The sequence below is a fragment of the Trichoderma gamsii genome (assembly GCF_001481775.2).
Source record: "Trichoderma gamsii strain T6085 chromosome Unknown Scaffold_7.2, whole genome shotgun sequence".
Lineage (NCBI taxonomy): Eukaryota > Fungi > Ascomycota > Sordariomycetes > Hypocreales > Hypocreaceae > Trichoderma > Trichoderma gamsii.
Window position 1 is genome coordinate 251,828 of NW_020171344.1, and position 14,904 is coordinate 266,731.

The 14,904-nt window shown below is 45.8% G+C and overlaps 7 protein-coding genes across 7 annotated transcripts; 3 read left to right on the top strand and 4 right to left on the bottom strand.

Moving 5' to 3' along the window:
* Positions 1-185: 185 nt before the first annotated feature.
* TGAM01_v202737 (hypothetical protein) lies at positions 186-1,020 on the top strand (the record flags this gene model as incomplete). The annotated part of the gene is made up of 2 exons (XM_018802192.1): positions 186-214; positions 270-1,020. 2 exons carry the CDS (start codon positions 186-188, stop codon positions 1,018-1,020), a joined length of 780 nt encoding a protein of 259 aa, XP_018664547.1.
* A 933-nt stretch (positions 1,021-1,953) lies between these two features.
* Positions 1,954-2,748, top strand: TGAM01_v202739 (hypothetical protein; the record flags this gene model as incomplete). The annotated part of the gene is made up of 1 exon (XM_018802193.1): positions 1,954-2,748. One exon carries the CDS (start codon positions 1,954-1,956, stop codon positions 2,746-2,748), a length of 795 nt encoding a protein of 264 aa, XP_018664548.1.
* Positions 2,749-2,879: 131 nt separating this feature from the next.
* On the bottom strand, positions 2,880-4,655 carry TGAM01_v202738 (hypothetical protein; the record flags this gene model as incomplete). The annotated part of the gene is made up of 4 exons (XM_024549055.1): positions 2,880-3,590; positions 3,658-3,792; positions 3,875-4,501; positions 4,602-4,655. 4 exons carry the CDS (start codon positions 4,653-4,655, stop codon positions 2,880-2,882), a joined length of 1,527 nt encoding a protein of 508 aa, XP_024406170.1.
* Positions 4,656-9,385: 4,730 nt separating this feature from the next.
* Positions 9,386-11,131, top strand: TGAM01_v202740 (hypothetical protein; the record flags this gene model as incomplete). The annotated part of the gene is made up of 1 exon (XM_018802195.1): positions 9,386-11,131. One exon carries the CDS (start codon positions 9,386-9,388, stop codon positions 11,129-11,131), a length of 1,746 nt encoding a protein of 581 aa, XP_018664550.1.
* On the bottom strand, positions 11,031-11,280 carry TGAM01_v202741 (hypothetical protein; the record flags this gene model as incomplete). Its single annotated transcript, XM_024549056.1, has 2 exons — positions 11,031-11,127; positions 11,267-11,280. The coding sequence occupies 2 exons, from the start codon at positions 11,278-11,280 to the stop codon at positions 11,031-11,033; spliced, it is 111 nt and encodes a 36-aa protein (XP_024406171.1).
* A 236-nt stretch (positions 11,281-11,516) lies between these two features.
* Positions 11,517-12,101, bottom strand: TGAM01_v202742 (hypothetical protein; the record flags this gene model as incomplete). Its single annotated transcript, XM_018802196.1, has 1 exon — positions 11,517-12,101. One exon carries the CDS (start codon positions 12,099-12,101, stop codon positions 11,517-11,519), a length of 585 nt encoding a protein of 194 aa, XP_018664551.1.
* A 1,050-nt stretch (positions 12,102-13,151) lies between these two features.
* On the bottom strand, positions 13,152-14,221 carry TGAM01_v202743 (porphobilinogen deaminase; the record flags this gene model as incomplete). The annotated part of the gene is made up of 2 exons (XM_018802197.1): positions 13,152-13,885; positions 13,954-14,221. The coding sequence occupies 2 exons, from the start codon at positions 14,219-14,221 to the stop codon at positions 13,152-13,154; spliced, it is 1,002 nt and encodes a 333-aa protein (XP_018664552.1).
* Between the last annotated feature and the right edge of the window lie 683 nt (positions 14,222-14,904).

Here is a 14,904-nt window from a genome sequence, read left to right on the forward strand (position 1 = left end):
TCTTCTATTCTTCTCGCTTTTTTTTTTCCCTTTCTTTCTTTTTCTTTCATTTTTTCTTTTCTTTTTTATCTCTTAACGTTCGATCGATACTCTCCTAACTCGTGAATCACGAGAAAACAGAAGGCTTCTTCGTTGTTGTAACATGGCGCAAGCTAGCATGGATCCCGAACCCCCAAGCGGCGTCGATGTATTACGGCCCTCAGTTGCCCGGATGGTATGTATCACACAATAAGAAGTTTACAAATTTTCTTCTCTTTATGTCTAACCAGGGCCAAGTACGATTTCTATCTCGGCGGAAAACACAACTATCCTTCAGACAGGGCTGCTGTTGCAGCGGTCGTGGAAGCCTACCCAAAGACCATCGACGTTATTGTGGAAGCTCGTCATTTCTTGCGCCGTACGGTGCGATACATGTGCTTTCAAGGCATTGACCAGTTCATCGATATGGGCTCAGGACTACCCAGTGCAGATAACACGCATCAAGTGGCCCAGAGGGTAAACCCAAACGCTCGCGTCGTCTATGTGGATGTCGATGATGTCGCTGTTGCTTTTGGTCAGCAGATGCTTGGTGGAGATCCTACGACTGCATTTATACAAGGATCAGTTCTCGAGCTAGAGCCGATCTTAAACCACCCAGAGACGCGAAAGCTGATTGACTTTTCGAAGCCTGTGGGTGTACTCATGATGGGACTGCTGCATTTCTTCTCTATAGATACCGACCGCGCCATTCTCAAAAACCTGCGAGACAATCTTGCTTCGGGCAGCCTTCTTAGCTTTTCTCATACAATCTCGAACTTTGTAACGGAAGAAGAAATTCGACAGGTGCTTGCTGTGTATGCAAAGACGCCTACGCCTCTGATCATACGAGATATTGACGTAGTTAAACAAATCACGGAAGGATATTCTGTTGTCGAACCTGGGCTTGTCTCAATGCATAAGTGGAAGATGGATATAGCTGAAGAAGGAGAGCCTGAAGCTCCGCAGACTTCTGCCATGGTTGGAGTTGTGTTACGCACATAGATCCATACACAGTCTAATGAGATATTAGCGTTTATATCCAACGGCTAATTTGAGAATACATAAAGAGACGTTTATTTAAGCATACGAATACAGCCGAACTGATATACTCAATACATACCCATTCCATCTTGGTATCAGACTGGTTGCCTTGACCACATTGCAACTGATGGAATGAGAAACTTGCAACTTGATCTAATTGCAATGGTGTTCAACAAATAACTGCTTTGGTCCAATATCTGCCGGCCGAGTCATTTCAAGTCGGCTACCACAACTTCCAATTGCCGACATCTATACATGTCGTCTTAGTCTCGAACCGTACTTCGCCACCAGAAACCATATAAGCAAGAAACCCCTCCATGCTTTACCCGCGCAAATAGTTGCTGACATTCGATTAATAATGCATTAATAAAGCAACAAGATTGATATCGAAATTCGTTTCAACCTAAACGTCACAACCTGTCCATTTGGCTGTACAATATGTTGCTCTCTGATGGACTATTCGTGGACAATCAAAAGGCGCTAACCGTTTACGGTAGCAAAACCCGCCAAGACTTTCAAAGTTGGTATAAGTCAGCCATGATACTGCAATTGTTCGAGAATATCGAGTAGAAAAGCAAGCAAAAATCGCAAAGACGAGTTAAGCGAGATAGCCAGAAAAGGAATTTGCAATGTCTCGATTATTAACAGCGATTTGTATTTGTGATGCAACGTTTGTCAGAATGATGATCGCTAAGAAGTCCTGTTCCAGTTAGGTAAGTATCCCGAGTTGAGTCCGTTGACAACGTTGTTGAGGAACGACGATAAATACCTCCATCTCCTCCTTCGAATCTCAAACCCAGAATTTTCCAGAAGCAAACACACAAACAAGGATCCTATTCACCCAACAACCAAACAACAGTCAGTCAACAAATTCCCGGATCGAACCAAGCAACAATGTCGTCTTTCAAGGGCTCCGTCAGCGTCACCTACATTGGGACTGCCACTGCCCTTCTCCAAATCGACAATGTCACCTTCCTGACCGACCCATTTTTCTCCCCTTCCGGCTCGGAATGGGTGCGTCCCGTTGTTGTGCTCAAGAACACTCAAGATCCCGCCATCAAGCCCGAAAACCTTCCTCCCATCGACGCCGTTCTCCTCAGCCACGAGGATCATCCCGATAACCTCGACGAGATCGGTCGCAAGGTCCTCGAAGGCAAGAAGGTTTTCACAACCAAAGATGGCGCTGTGCAGATTGGTGACAAAGCCGTCTGCGCGGGTCTCAACCCTGGCGACAAGGCCACCCTGGTTGCTGGCGGAAAGACTTTTGAGATTATTGCCACGCCGGCAGAACATGCTCCGCAGGGCGAATGCATCGGCTTCATCGTCACTTCTTCCGACTTTGGCTCGACCAATGGTCTTCCCAACGCCATATATTTCTCTGGTGACACCATCTACAACCAAGATGTTGCCAACAGCCTCAAGGGCTACCACATCAGCCTCGCCCTGCTCAACCTTGGCAAGGCCGCTATTCAAGTAGGACAGCCTGAGCCTCTGGAGATTACCATGGATGGAAAGCAAGCTGCACAGCTTATTAAGGATGCCAACGTTGACAAAGCCGTGCCCCTGCACTTTGAGGGATGGGGCCACTTCACTGAGGGCAAGGATCCGGCTTCTCAGGCCTTTGATGAGGCAGGTGTCAGCGAGAAAGTCTTCTGGCTTCCTCGTGGTCAACGCAAGGTCATCTTCTGATCAGGCATAGCATTATTATTGGTGCATGAGGCCGGAGAAGATCACATCTAGCCTGTGTTAGGATATCATTGATTGAAGAGGCAAGAGTAGTAGCAAAAATCAAGAACTGAATTGTTTCTCACCCCTAAATCTTATACTCCATCGTCATCTACTATGTACTCAGCAATATAGTCGTAGCCCTTATTCCTGATGCCGTCAATCAATCCCTCGCACCAAGAAATCAACTCGTAGTCGTAAAAATGGTTGAATCGGAGGAATTGGTAGGCTATTCTGGTTGGTAGTGTTGTGGATATTGCTCCAAACAGCCTCATCTCTTCTTGCACCAAGTACTCGATGCTTTGGAATATCCAAGCCGACATTTGAATCGCCATTTCTGTAACAATGGGACTCTCCGGAGTCTCGCCGTTGATTAAAAAGTCGTCGTCTCGAAGTTCAGGATAGTCATCTCTCAGCTTCCTGATATATACGATGCACATTATCCAGAAAGCCCAGTAGTGTGTCATCGAATTCGCTGAAGTGATATCGGGAAACCATAAGCATGGTCTTTCTGCGCCTTTGTTGAGAATACGGAATGACGGCTTATTATCAAGGCTTTGGAATGTAATGTTCCAAGTAATCAGGGCGTTGAGAAGATCTTTGAGTGCCTGAAACACGAGAAAAGGTGAGTTTGAGCCGGGTGAGCCGTATTTTAAATCGTCGATGTCAACCAGAATGGAAGGAAGCGCAGTCGCCTCCGTCATAAGAGCGTGGAATGAGTTTGCCTTGACATATTGAAATGGCTTCGTCCTCCACTCGGGCGCAGCGAGAAATGTGGGCTGTTTTTTCCGAATTGCATGGATAATCTGTTGCCATACGGTTGATAATCAATAAATCGAATTGAGAGCTGAGATGCAGGAAAGGGACTCATACAATAGCGGGACGAAGGCCAATGAATACCCTATGGGACGGCCCGGATGAGTATGCCTCTGGACTATGCAGCTGAATCAGGTCGCTTAAGCCAGAGGCATGAGCGGTGCCACTAGAGATGGAAGTTGGCAATATCATCTAGTATATAAACAAAGTCCAAATCAGCATCTTGGCATCAAATGGCACTGTGCGCCAGGGCCCAAAAGAGTTCGGCACTTACTTCCGAGATCATTAGGCACATGATGGCTACCGCCAAGGCGTCAGAATTGGACGTATCTATGTTATGCAGACTGTCATGAAGCGAGTTCAGTGCGGAGCAGTGTGCAGCTAGAGCATCTGAAATCGGCGCTATTCCGTTGCGGCCTCTAGACAAGATGGAGACGCCCAGGGCCTTGACGGATGAAGACAGAGTCATCTCATACCGCCGAGTCATTGACAACACAGGCAGAAGCTCAATCCATGCTCCGCAAACTCGAGGGAAAATATCCACATCCCAGTTCAAGAAAGCTGAAGTGCTGGGAATCATGGCTGGTGAAAAGTTCTGCACAACTAGGGAGATGATATCTTGAAAGGGCCACGCCAGCGACGGCCACACTACAGCCGTCTCATATCTCGCTACTGGCCTGGCTGCTTGAGTCGTTTCGTCGAGCCTGTCCGTAGAAACTAGGTTTTGGTGCTTTGTACACTCGTCTCGCTTCTTTCCGGCTTTCCCATCCTTCCGCACCTTGGACTTTGTCGATGGCCCTATGGATAGCGAGGACGGTACAAAGACGAGATCATATTGATATCCTCCACATTTGATCTTCGTTCCTGTGCACTGAGAGCATGCTGGGCGTTTCCCATCACACTGGAAATACCAGATTTAGTTAATATTTCCGAGATGCAAGATGTAAGATGACAGATGATCCAAGAGTATCGTGAGACCAAAGGAAATTGAGACAACTCACCCCTAGTTTCCTCGCTCTGCATGTATGGCACACGGTTAACTTCCGAACCTTCATGGTTGTTCACCTCACAGTGTTGGTCCAATACAAGCAATAGAATCCGACTCTGCTTGTTCAAGATAGAATCATAAGCCGACTGCATCGCTTTTAGCTGGCGATGGCCAAAGGGCGTTGACATGAAGTGGAGCTGCCGATACGGACCGGATGCCAAGCCGAACGCCGATGGCTGGCATCCGGTGAGATGATTGGGGAAATCTGTTGCGACACTATGCTCGTTACGGCAGCAAAAACCGCCAAGCACGCTATAAGACGCTTGTTCTGTGGGGGGGCCGTGGTGCTTTTCAGCTTTGACAGCTTAATAATAGTAGCATAGTGCGATGAAGAAGCTGAGAGACTATCTCAGATGTTAGGCTGATTTATCAAGAGTGGGTTGCCAAAGACTTGACAAGGCGGATTGTAGTGTCTTGAACGAACAACATAGTGTTTAGAAATAACAAGCTTATAATAGAAGTCTACTATGCCAGGGCTGTAAACATCCACATTGGCACCTAGTCTACCAACTCGCGATAGTTGAAGTGTTCTTTTACTTGCGAAACCACTCTACTCAACAAGACTACAATATGCAACGTTGCTTGCACTCATCTAGCATTTTTTCCTCTCGCTAATGACATTATAATAGTTGTATTATCTTAGTCTTAGACGTAATGGCGAAATTTACACTCCGATTCACTGAAGAGGATTTCTCAGCTTGGCGTGGCGTCGGCCAACTTCATGAAGCTATACAGAACTCGACCCACAAGCTGGGTATATCCTATATCCTCCGCATTAATAGATCGAATGATATGTCATCTCCAATTATTAAATTATTAAATGCTATAGATGCTCTGCCGAGATGCTGTTCCGAACTTCCAATACCTACTTTCTCTTAAAGTAAAATGCCACAACACGGCAGAGAAATGTCCTGTCAGATTTATCACGTTTTCTCACCGGTCCGATGTCTTACCTGTCACTCTTTAGAGTCCTAGAAACAAGAGGTCATTGACCGCGCGCTAAATGACTATTGATTCTATCGTACGGAGAACGCCGCTGATATTTAAGTTTTCAGTTTCGCTATTTTCTTACTCCGTACGGATGAGAATGCTTCGCCCGAGGCCGGAGTTATTACATACTATCTCCGACGCCAATAGCGTCATTTATACGGCTGGATTATAAGACATCCGAGTCCGAGATATGCCTTTTCATTTTCAATTTTCAGATTTATCGACTCTGAGTATTGTTACCAGAAATAGCATGGTGTTAACTATATCTAGTATAGTAAGAGTCTTGATCAAGTTGTTGCCGCCAACACTAGATATTTCAAAGTCAATTATTAACCCGTGTTTTGCAGTCTAGAGCAGAGGGGCTGCATTTGACATATCACAGGGCGCGACGAAAATTGATCAGCTCTCGCTCTATTTTACTTGAAACCTTGATTTCCAACTCTATAACCTAAAGTCTTAGCAAGTAGGTTACAACTTATAGCACTTAAGTTGCGGTCAACGATAGGATCGAAGTGCACTTCGCAGGATAGATAGAAACAAGTTGTTCAACGGCTCATCTAATAGTTTACCATATACTGTGCCTCAATTTATATGTTCATTCTTTACCTTCGTATTTGACAAAACAAGAGAACATCTTGTTGATAGCGGACTTAGTTGAAGTCCGATGCCTTTCTACGAATTTCGATTTCTATCAGGTTGCCTACCACCTCCCACTTCTATGCCACTTATTAGGGCGTGAGTTACAAGAACTGTGAAAGCGTTACGTGAAACTTCAGCGTAATGCTATGTTGCCATAACTGGAAAACGTGTAGCGACACTAAGCTGAATACCGCCATCGGCAGGAAGCAACGCCGATAGACGCGACACCGATGCCACCAGAAATACGCCTAAATTCGGCTTCACTCCTGCAGGAGTATTTCTTCTCCAATACTTTAGACGCCGATGGTATGCGACGATCAGCGGCCGAGGCTTTAGTCTCAGCCAGGTTAAAGATCCGAAGCCGAGGATCCAGTACGGCCGTTATCAGATGGGTCAGTTCAATATTAAGCTCTCTTGTATTGAGATGGAGAAAGAATTAATAAGCTTTTGACATCAGAGGCAAATATTCTGGCTTCTAATGGAGAACCATTGAGAGATAACATGAGCATGGTGCCTCTAAGTGTGCTCATTGCTCCGAGGGATAGACATGGGCTCCTATTCTCCAATTTTGTCAATGGCAGCCTCTTCAACTCTATTGTCAACGAGGCCAGTGATGATTCTGGCAACTGAGTTCTCAAGACTAGATAGTTAATTGCGCGATGACTCAGTCCCCGAGCTATTGCCTTGCCTGTCTTCACGCGGCAGAAGTCAGTTCTTTTGAAGAGAACACAGAGGGCCACTGTGGTACCTTCAACACTGTAAAAAAATCATACATCCATTATGCCTATATCAACCTAGTTAAAAGATAATAAATTGACATCAATGCGTCACGATGCCGCCGTAACCGCTGCATCTTGCCTAAATAGGCTGGCGCGGCTACACATTGGTGAATTTTACGGCAAGTATTTACGTTTAACATCAGAAGGATTTTAAGCATGAATCTACAATCTCCAATGCTTTGAGGACCATCACTGTCCAATAGATTGCCGTTCATGGGGCTCCGCATAGATAGAAGTAATTCAAATACAAGGCTTATCTTCAACCGTGAATAATAAGAATCCTCAAAGCCGTATATGCGGAGCACGCAATGAATTGGTAATAAAACGCAAGATTACTGCTATAGGTATAACCTAAAAAGTATAGTATGAAAGACATTCGGTAGCTATAGAAATATTTCTTGATAGTAAAAGTATAGAAACGAAACTTGACGCCAATCTTTCCACAGTCGCAGATATTAGCAGGCTATATCTGGTTAAATACGTTTTGTCTAAGTACTGCCTTGTCTTTCTCGTGAATTATCTTTGTTTCCACCACTGAAGAGTTATTGTGAATTGAGTGGACCTTGTTAGGCACCACGGAGTAAGATACTCTCATAATCTAGCTGCGTTTTTGCCAGCAGCATATGCAAATAAACATGCTACTCGCAATTATTCACATTCACGGCTTTGTTCATTCGATTAATGACACGTTACAAAATTGTCGTTGATGAAATTTGTAGCTGCTTAACAGTGTCTATGTCTTACGATGTTTTAGTCCTGGAGTGAAATAGCAGAACAGCTAAGCAATGGCCTGGCGCGGTGCGCTATACCTGTGGGCAGCTTTATTTCAATATGCCTTTTTCGGAAAGCCAAGTTTAGTTGAGTGCCGTGTAGGAAGAAACAACAACCTCCTCTATATCCTATCCTGCTTTAAAGCTGCCTTTGGAGGCATGATAGTGCCAAGTAATTCTCTCTCCAGTACCATTTGGATTATCCTCGACTCCGTACTGCTCTTAAAGAGTAGGCCAGAAATATTCATCTATCTAAGTCACAAGATTATTGAGCATATCATAATTAGCTGCATCAGCAAAAGCTAGTGACAGGAGAAAATTATCACCAAGCTTATTGAGAGCACTATCACAAGCTTGGGATTTTATTGCAAGGTCTGAATCCATTTACGGCGCCTACAACCAAACACTACATATGATGCATCCTTCGTTTTATTGCTTACAAGGCCTTCTATGGCCATTAGTCCTCGTAGGAAGCCATTATCATGGTAACGGAGCAATCTTTGGGGAATGGCGATTCACGACTATCAGGGATGCTTCACTGGTGGCTTAGAAATCGTGGCTAAGTGCATTAGTCACTACTCATAGAGCCACTGCTCCATAACAATGACATTATATGACAAAGTAGTCTCAAAGATAGAAACATAGGAGTGAACTGAAAAAAGTAAGATACAACTACTGAAGAATCTAAACTTCAAGAGACAAATCTCTCGCCACAGTACCGAGATCCTCTTATTCTTGTTGACTTGATAATCCAACAAGTTCTGTGTGGCTCAAGTAAAGGCCGCCTGTAATCTAAACAGCCAGAATTTGGTATACTGCTTGTATTCTAGTGTGAATTTCATTATTGGATTTAATCCACCCATGCTATCAAAGATTCCACTGCAATTTTACTCTTTCTCTTATTAACACAATCTACTGCGTAAAAAGCCTAGTCGAGCCCCTCGTCTTTAATGGTCGTAATAAGCCCCAGTTTCATGCTCTTTATTGAGAAAATAGAGAAATTGAATATACAATGATGCATCATTGGACCAGTGAAACCAAAAATAAAATAAAATAAAGGTTTATGATGAACTATGGGGTATCGGCACACGTAAATATTACTGCGAGCCGGCTCTCGCTTATACGCAGATTCCCGCTACAACCGGAGCACAAGCGAAGATGCGCGCATGGTCCCGAATGTGCCACACGAGGCTGTTCAAATACATATATCCATTAACTTCCGCAAAATCCGCTTAAATGAATGAAAAGCTGAAAGGTCGTCTATTGCAAGATGATGCCGTCATTATCACTTCTACGCGCATTACTTTCCCCAAAGTGGCGACAACAAAAGCCACAGCCGAATGCTGCGGGGGAGTTACGCCTAACCTTCTTGATGCCTCAAACTCTTAAACAAAAACATGACGAAATCTCTCGTTGATCATATATATATGTGCGTGTGAACAGTATCGCGCAAAAGGGGAACCAGAAAATGCAATATAGGGCCACCCATACCATCAACAATACCGCGCTGTTAGAAACACTTGTTGATCTGTTATAGCTAGCGACCTTCTTACACAATCATGTCGGTGGCACGACTTTCTTACCCGGCCATGTCCGTGGCATACTTTCCGTCACTTCCTTCGATGAGGCAATTGGAAGCACCGCCGGTAGACAAGTCCTCTTTAGACATCCTCCCACCAGAGCTGATCCATTTGATATGTCATTGGATCCATGTGGACAGGAAGACGATAAATGGGGATCTGATTGAGCAGTGTGAACGCCCTGAGGGATGGAGAGATTCGGGGCATCACACGCAGTTCTCAAGAACACTGGCAAGGCTGTGTCTCACATCTAAGCGCTACCGACAGATTGCTCTGCCATATCTTTACTCGTATATCGCAATCACGAAATATGACGAAACACAGCTGCCTCAATTCATCTCGACATTGTGCCGCAACCCAGACTTGCGGCCTCTGGTCAAGAAAATCGATATTGAAGGTCTGCCGCCAGGGTTTACTTTTGGTCCAGAGATCAACGAAACCGTCCTCCGAGATGCTGCTATTGAGTTCAATCTTCCTTCTCTCAATCTGTGCCGTTTCAAAGAGTGCTATCAAGTATGCGGCAAGCTGCGCGACGTGTGCGGCCACAGCCAGCGTCTAATGATTCTGCTCTTTTTGCTCACGCCCAACCTGGAATATGTGGGCAGCCTATCGCCTTACAACTTTTTTGCCGTCGAATTAGAAAATGTGACGAGAAAGAAAGCCGCAGAGTCGACAGCCGTCTCTCCCTCTTTGCACTACGCATTTGGATCGCTACATCACCTATGGGCGGCTGGAGCCCAGGTGTACTATAACGGGTTTCCATTGTTTGACTTGGAATATGAACCTCAGGACTTGGTGTTCAAATTGGGCGCCTGGCTCGTTCCAAGCCTTCGTACCCTGCGAGTCCGCATTGCGTGTACGTTCCGTCCAATTCCAGCAGACGTACATCTTGACAACCTGAAGGAAATTACCCTAGACACAGCACTTCTCACAACCGAGGGCCTGATGAGCTTGACGTCAGCTTGCAAAATGTTGGAAGATTTCTCTTTCTACTCCAGGGGAAGCTGCCGTATGTTCTCGGACCATCTCTTGCTTTCTCTCCGCAGAAAAACCCCGCCCAACGAGTTTCTCCCTGAGGATATTGTCCCCGCCTTTTCGCATCTCAAAGGCACTCTTCGACGTATTGCTATAAACCGATGGGATGGAGCTCGAGGTGTTTTGAACTCTTACGCCCATTTCACCGCCGAAAACAAGGAGATGTACGCGACTTGGCCAAACTGGCTAGGAAACGGCAAGTTGATAGACTCCTTGGCAGACTTTACTGCCTTGGAGACTCTGAAACTCGATTCCACATGCCTCTTCCACGTTCCCAGAGACCAGATCCCATCAGATCTCCCTTTCGATCATCTCACAGGGCGGCTCCCCAAATCTATACGCCATTTAGTTCTACCAGGTGCTCCCACTCAAATGATCACAGCACTCCATGCATTAGCCCTAGCAGCAGCCTCCAAAGAATTTCCCGCCCTTCAGCTGGTGGAGGTTACATGCGATGAAATGGACAGCCAAAAGCGGGAAATATCGATACGCAATTCTTACATCGGCGACTTTCTCCAAGACATCTACTCCAAATTCATAGGCATTGAGGAATGGGGCCCGCTTGAGCAGAGATTTGCAGACGCCGGAGTCAAATTGGTTCATATAGATTCTGGCAATACTCGCTGCTTCGCGAGAGACTTGCTTGTGAAGGCCGGGCTAGTAAAGCCTGTGGAGAGGAAATATCGGTAAGCTGCCGTTCCACTCATGCATATCATATACGCACACGATGGTTAACGTAGCGCAGTACCCAAGGTAACCTTCCCGCTTTTCTCTAAATTTTCTATCTACAATTCTCAAGAATAATTCACCCATTTTTTCTCTCATTAGCAAATTTTCATGAAATAATAAATGATGATGCCGTCTTCAAGTCAGTCCGGTGAATTTATCTTGCTGTAAGTAACGCAAGCTCCCTGCAATATGGAACACGTTTAAGTCTGCCTGGACTTTTGCATTAAATCGCTAATATTATTTTACTAGGAATTTCGTGGCCTCCGTTTTGTCCTTCGATTGGCTGTATTTCCCACAAAGTCAAAAGATCTGTGGGCTTTGGTATATGTATATAAGCCATAGCATCTTAAGCAGATGCGGCAACCTTCGCCACAGCCGCTTTAATCATATCGTCCGTCGCATATTTCTCAATAAGATGCTTCTTGAACTTTTCGTGAGCTTCCTTGTCCTGCTTCTGCAACATTTCTCTATCCTTATCAAGCAACGGATACGAATCAGTAAGTTCAGTAAGAACAGAAACCATGAGCGCGTTTGCTTCGGTCAAACCTCCACTCCATGAGGAGTACTCCGAGTCTGCTTGAAGGCCTGTCATAATAAGGCCAACTCGCTCAAAATCCACCGTAGCAGGCTCGAATGTCACCAGGCATCGACAGCCTTCATCGCCGGCAACAAACGTGTGCGCTGTGGATTTCGGCACCGTCATGGACTCTCCAACTTTGAGCTCATATTTCTTCATGGCGTCGACTTCCTTGACACCCTCGGGCGCTACAACGACTGATAAGGAGCCGGAGAGCAATTTGAAGTCTTCTGTGAAAAGAGTGTGGTAGTGAGGCAATGTGGTGGAGCCGGGGCCGTGCTCAGAGTCCAGGACAGAGCGCTTGCCGCCGTTTAGCAAGCCGGACTCGACAACTGTAGGAATCTTATCCGCCATGGTACAATTGAGTTGTGGTTTTTTAAGTAAGAATAATCAGCCACTGTTTAGAGTCCTTTGCCGCTGTTGAAAGTCAATTTGAGAAAGAAATTGCTGATATGAACTGCGAGGTAGGTCTCGTCTCTTATATAAGCCCTTGAAGAAACTAGCAAGAACCTCTCCGTGAATTAAGTTCTTAAGCCTTCACTAGCTGCTCCAATGACTTACGACGCAAATATGTATGTAAGACATGGCGCCGCAAATTGGAGCGAAAAGAAGTATGCTCACTAATCACTAATGACAGCTAGCCAATGCCAAGTTGACTTATTGACTTGTGAATCAACCTGATCCATGACATATTACGCGTAGTGTCAAGTAGTCGCCAACTCAGAGCTACATTGGACTATTCATAAGCCTGCTGACCTTAGCTTCTCATGTACGGTTCTCTTATGGCAATACGAAATACGAAGCATGCGTTAGGTTTACAATATCGGAGACCGGCAATCATCGGAGACCGGGAAACAGCGGAGACCGGAGTATTGCTGTACCAGGTCGTCGAGCAAAAGCACGACTTTTGAATCATGGCCGGCATTATGAACTCCACCATTCGCAGTAGATACGAGTTACAATCCAACTGTGGAGTACGACTGAGTGATTGGGCAGTTGGCTCTATATGATGTCTGACAGGCGCAAAAAGATGACAACCCGCCATCTCTTGTGGCTTGAGCCACGCATATACAGGCACATGGAGCGATTGTTAATGTTGAAAGGGCACTCCTTCTTGCTCAAAAGTTAGAAATACATATAGTCTCAGTGTATCCATGTGTTTGCCGGCAATCTAGGTGGTCACACTGCTCAGTTGCGTCCTGAAGGAGGTTATACAAACCTTGTGGCTATAAAACTCTAGTAAATAACTAGGACGAGATCATAAAGCTAGAGTGGCTAACTAGCTATAGAGCCACACATCACGCTATAAGGTGAGGCAGTAACAGAGCTCAAGATAGGTTTGTCCATGCGTTTTTATGAGAGGGGTATTTATATGCCACTGCTATATACATATACATAAAGCCATTATTCCTTCGCTGGCCGGTTGGCGTTAATTTCTCTCAGAATTACATCTGCACCCGCTTTCACAAGTCTCGCGGCCAACTCTTCGCCAAGTGCCTTGGCCTCGTCATTCGTCTTCACCGTTGCATCCACAGAGTCTTGAGCGCTCTGAGTACCATCAAGGCTGACAACTATTCCTCTCATCTGCAGAATACCCTGCGCTTCATCAATCCATTCCGTCTCAACGCCAATAGGTACCGTACAGCCTCCTTCAAGGGTGTACAACAGCGATCTCTCAGCGAGACAAGCAAGAGTCGATTTCTGGTCGGCTAGTTTGTTGAGCAACTCCAACACCTGCTCGTCTCCCTTGCGAATCTCCAGACCAAGCGCTCCCTGGCCGACTGCGTGCAAAATGCCTCCGTCCTTTGAACCAATGTACTGGTTGATGCGGTGCTGGAGGCCAACTCGCTCGAGGCCGCACGCAGACATGATCATGCACGTATACTCACTTTCGGGATTGTCCACTTTGGCTATACGTGTTTCAACGTTACCGCGCAAGTTGGCAAACTGGAGGTGAGGGTAGAGACGGCGCAGCTGGGCCGATCGCCGCACAGATGAAGTGCCAACCACGGCACCTTCGGGCAGTGTCTTTAGACTAGTATACGGCAGACCAGCTTTGACAATAAGAGCGTCACGAGGGTCATCACGCAGAGGAATAGCTGCAAGATCACATGTCTCAGGAAGCCTAGTCGGCATGTCTATTCCCAGCTGTTAGATGATTGCTATGAGTGTGGGAGAAAGACAGAGAGGGATTATGCTCGTTTACCTTTCAGACAGTGAACGACCACATCTAATTGGCCAGAAGTAAGCTTTTCCTCTAGTTCCACCGTCCACAAGCCCTTTGCGCCAAACTTATAGAGCTCTGTTGACTTGTCCTTGTCACCAAGAGTGTGGAGTGACTCAATTTCGAAGACATGGCCAGGCGCCACTTTTTGCAGGCTATCGCGGATGCCTTCAGCTTGCACGACGGCCAGGTTTGACCTTCGTGTGCCAATTCTCAATGGCTTCTGAGCAGTAGGAGAAGTTTCTGACATTGTGGTACTTTCAAGTGGTGGACTAAATTGCAAACAGAAGGAGAGATGGGATGGGATACAAAGGCCTCATTCTCAGTAACGGCAGACTAAATGTGTGGAGCGGTGGATCTTCGGGATCCTTTGTCGAGCGTATAGCCTTTGCGTATTCAACTGGACTAGCAACGCATTTGGAGATGGGCAAAGTAACAGAATCTGTCATTGTATCTGACAAACTGACATCTACAGGTACCCACCTCCACGCTCTTCCGCCGATCACCGCTGTTGGTTGGCTGTCATGATAGACTTCAGCCCTATGCCTCTTAGACTCGCCTTGTTAGCTCTAGTTCAAAACTGTAGTTTATAGCTTATAGTGTGGTTATCGAACAAAGACATCCATTTTCAACTCTTGTTGTTTACAGGCTCCATGCCTGTTCGAAGAGGCAGCCTGCCGCTGGTGCTCCACTCGTAAGCTACATGCACGCTATTGAAACTTGCATGTAGAGATTTCCATTTCTAGGTGGTTATTTGCCAATTCTGAAAACCAGTGGTCGTAAGAGCCCCCGGCTATACGAGCTACAAACAATGGTAAATACAACGACTGATGTTCAAAATTAACTAATTTACCGTGGACCTATCCCAAGGTTACATGTAATAATGAGCTAACCCTGGTCGCAATTATCAATAGGCTTTACTAGCCGTTGTTT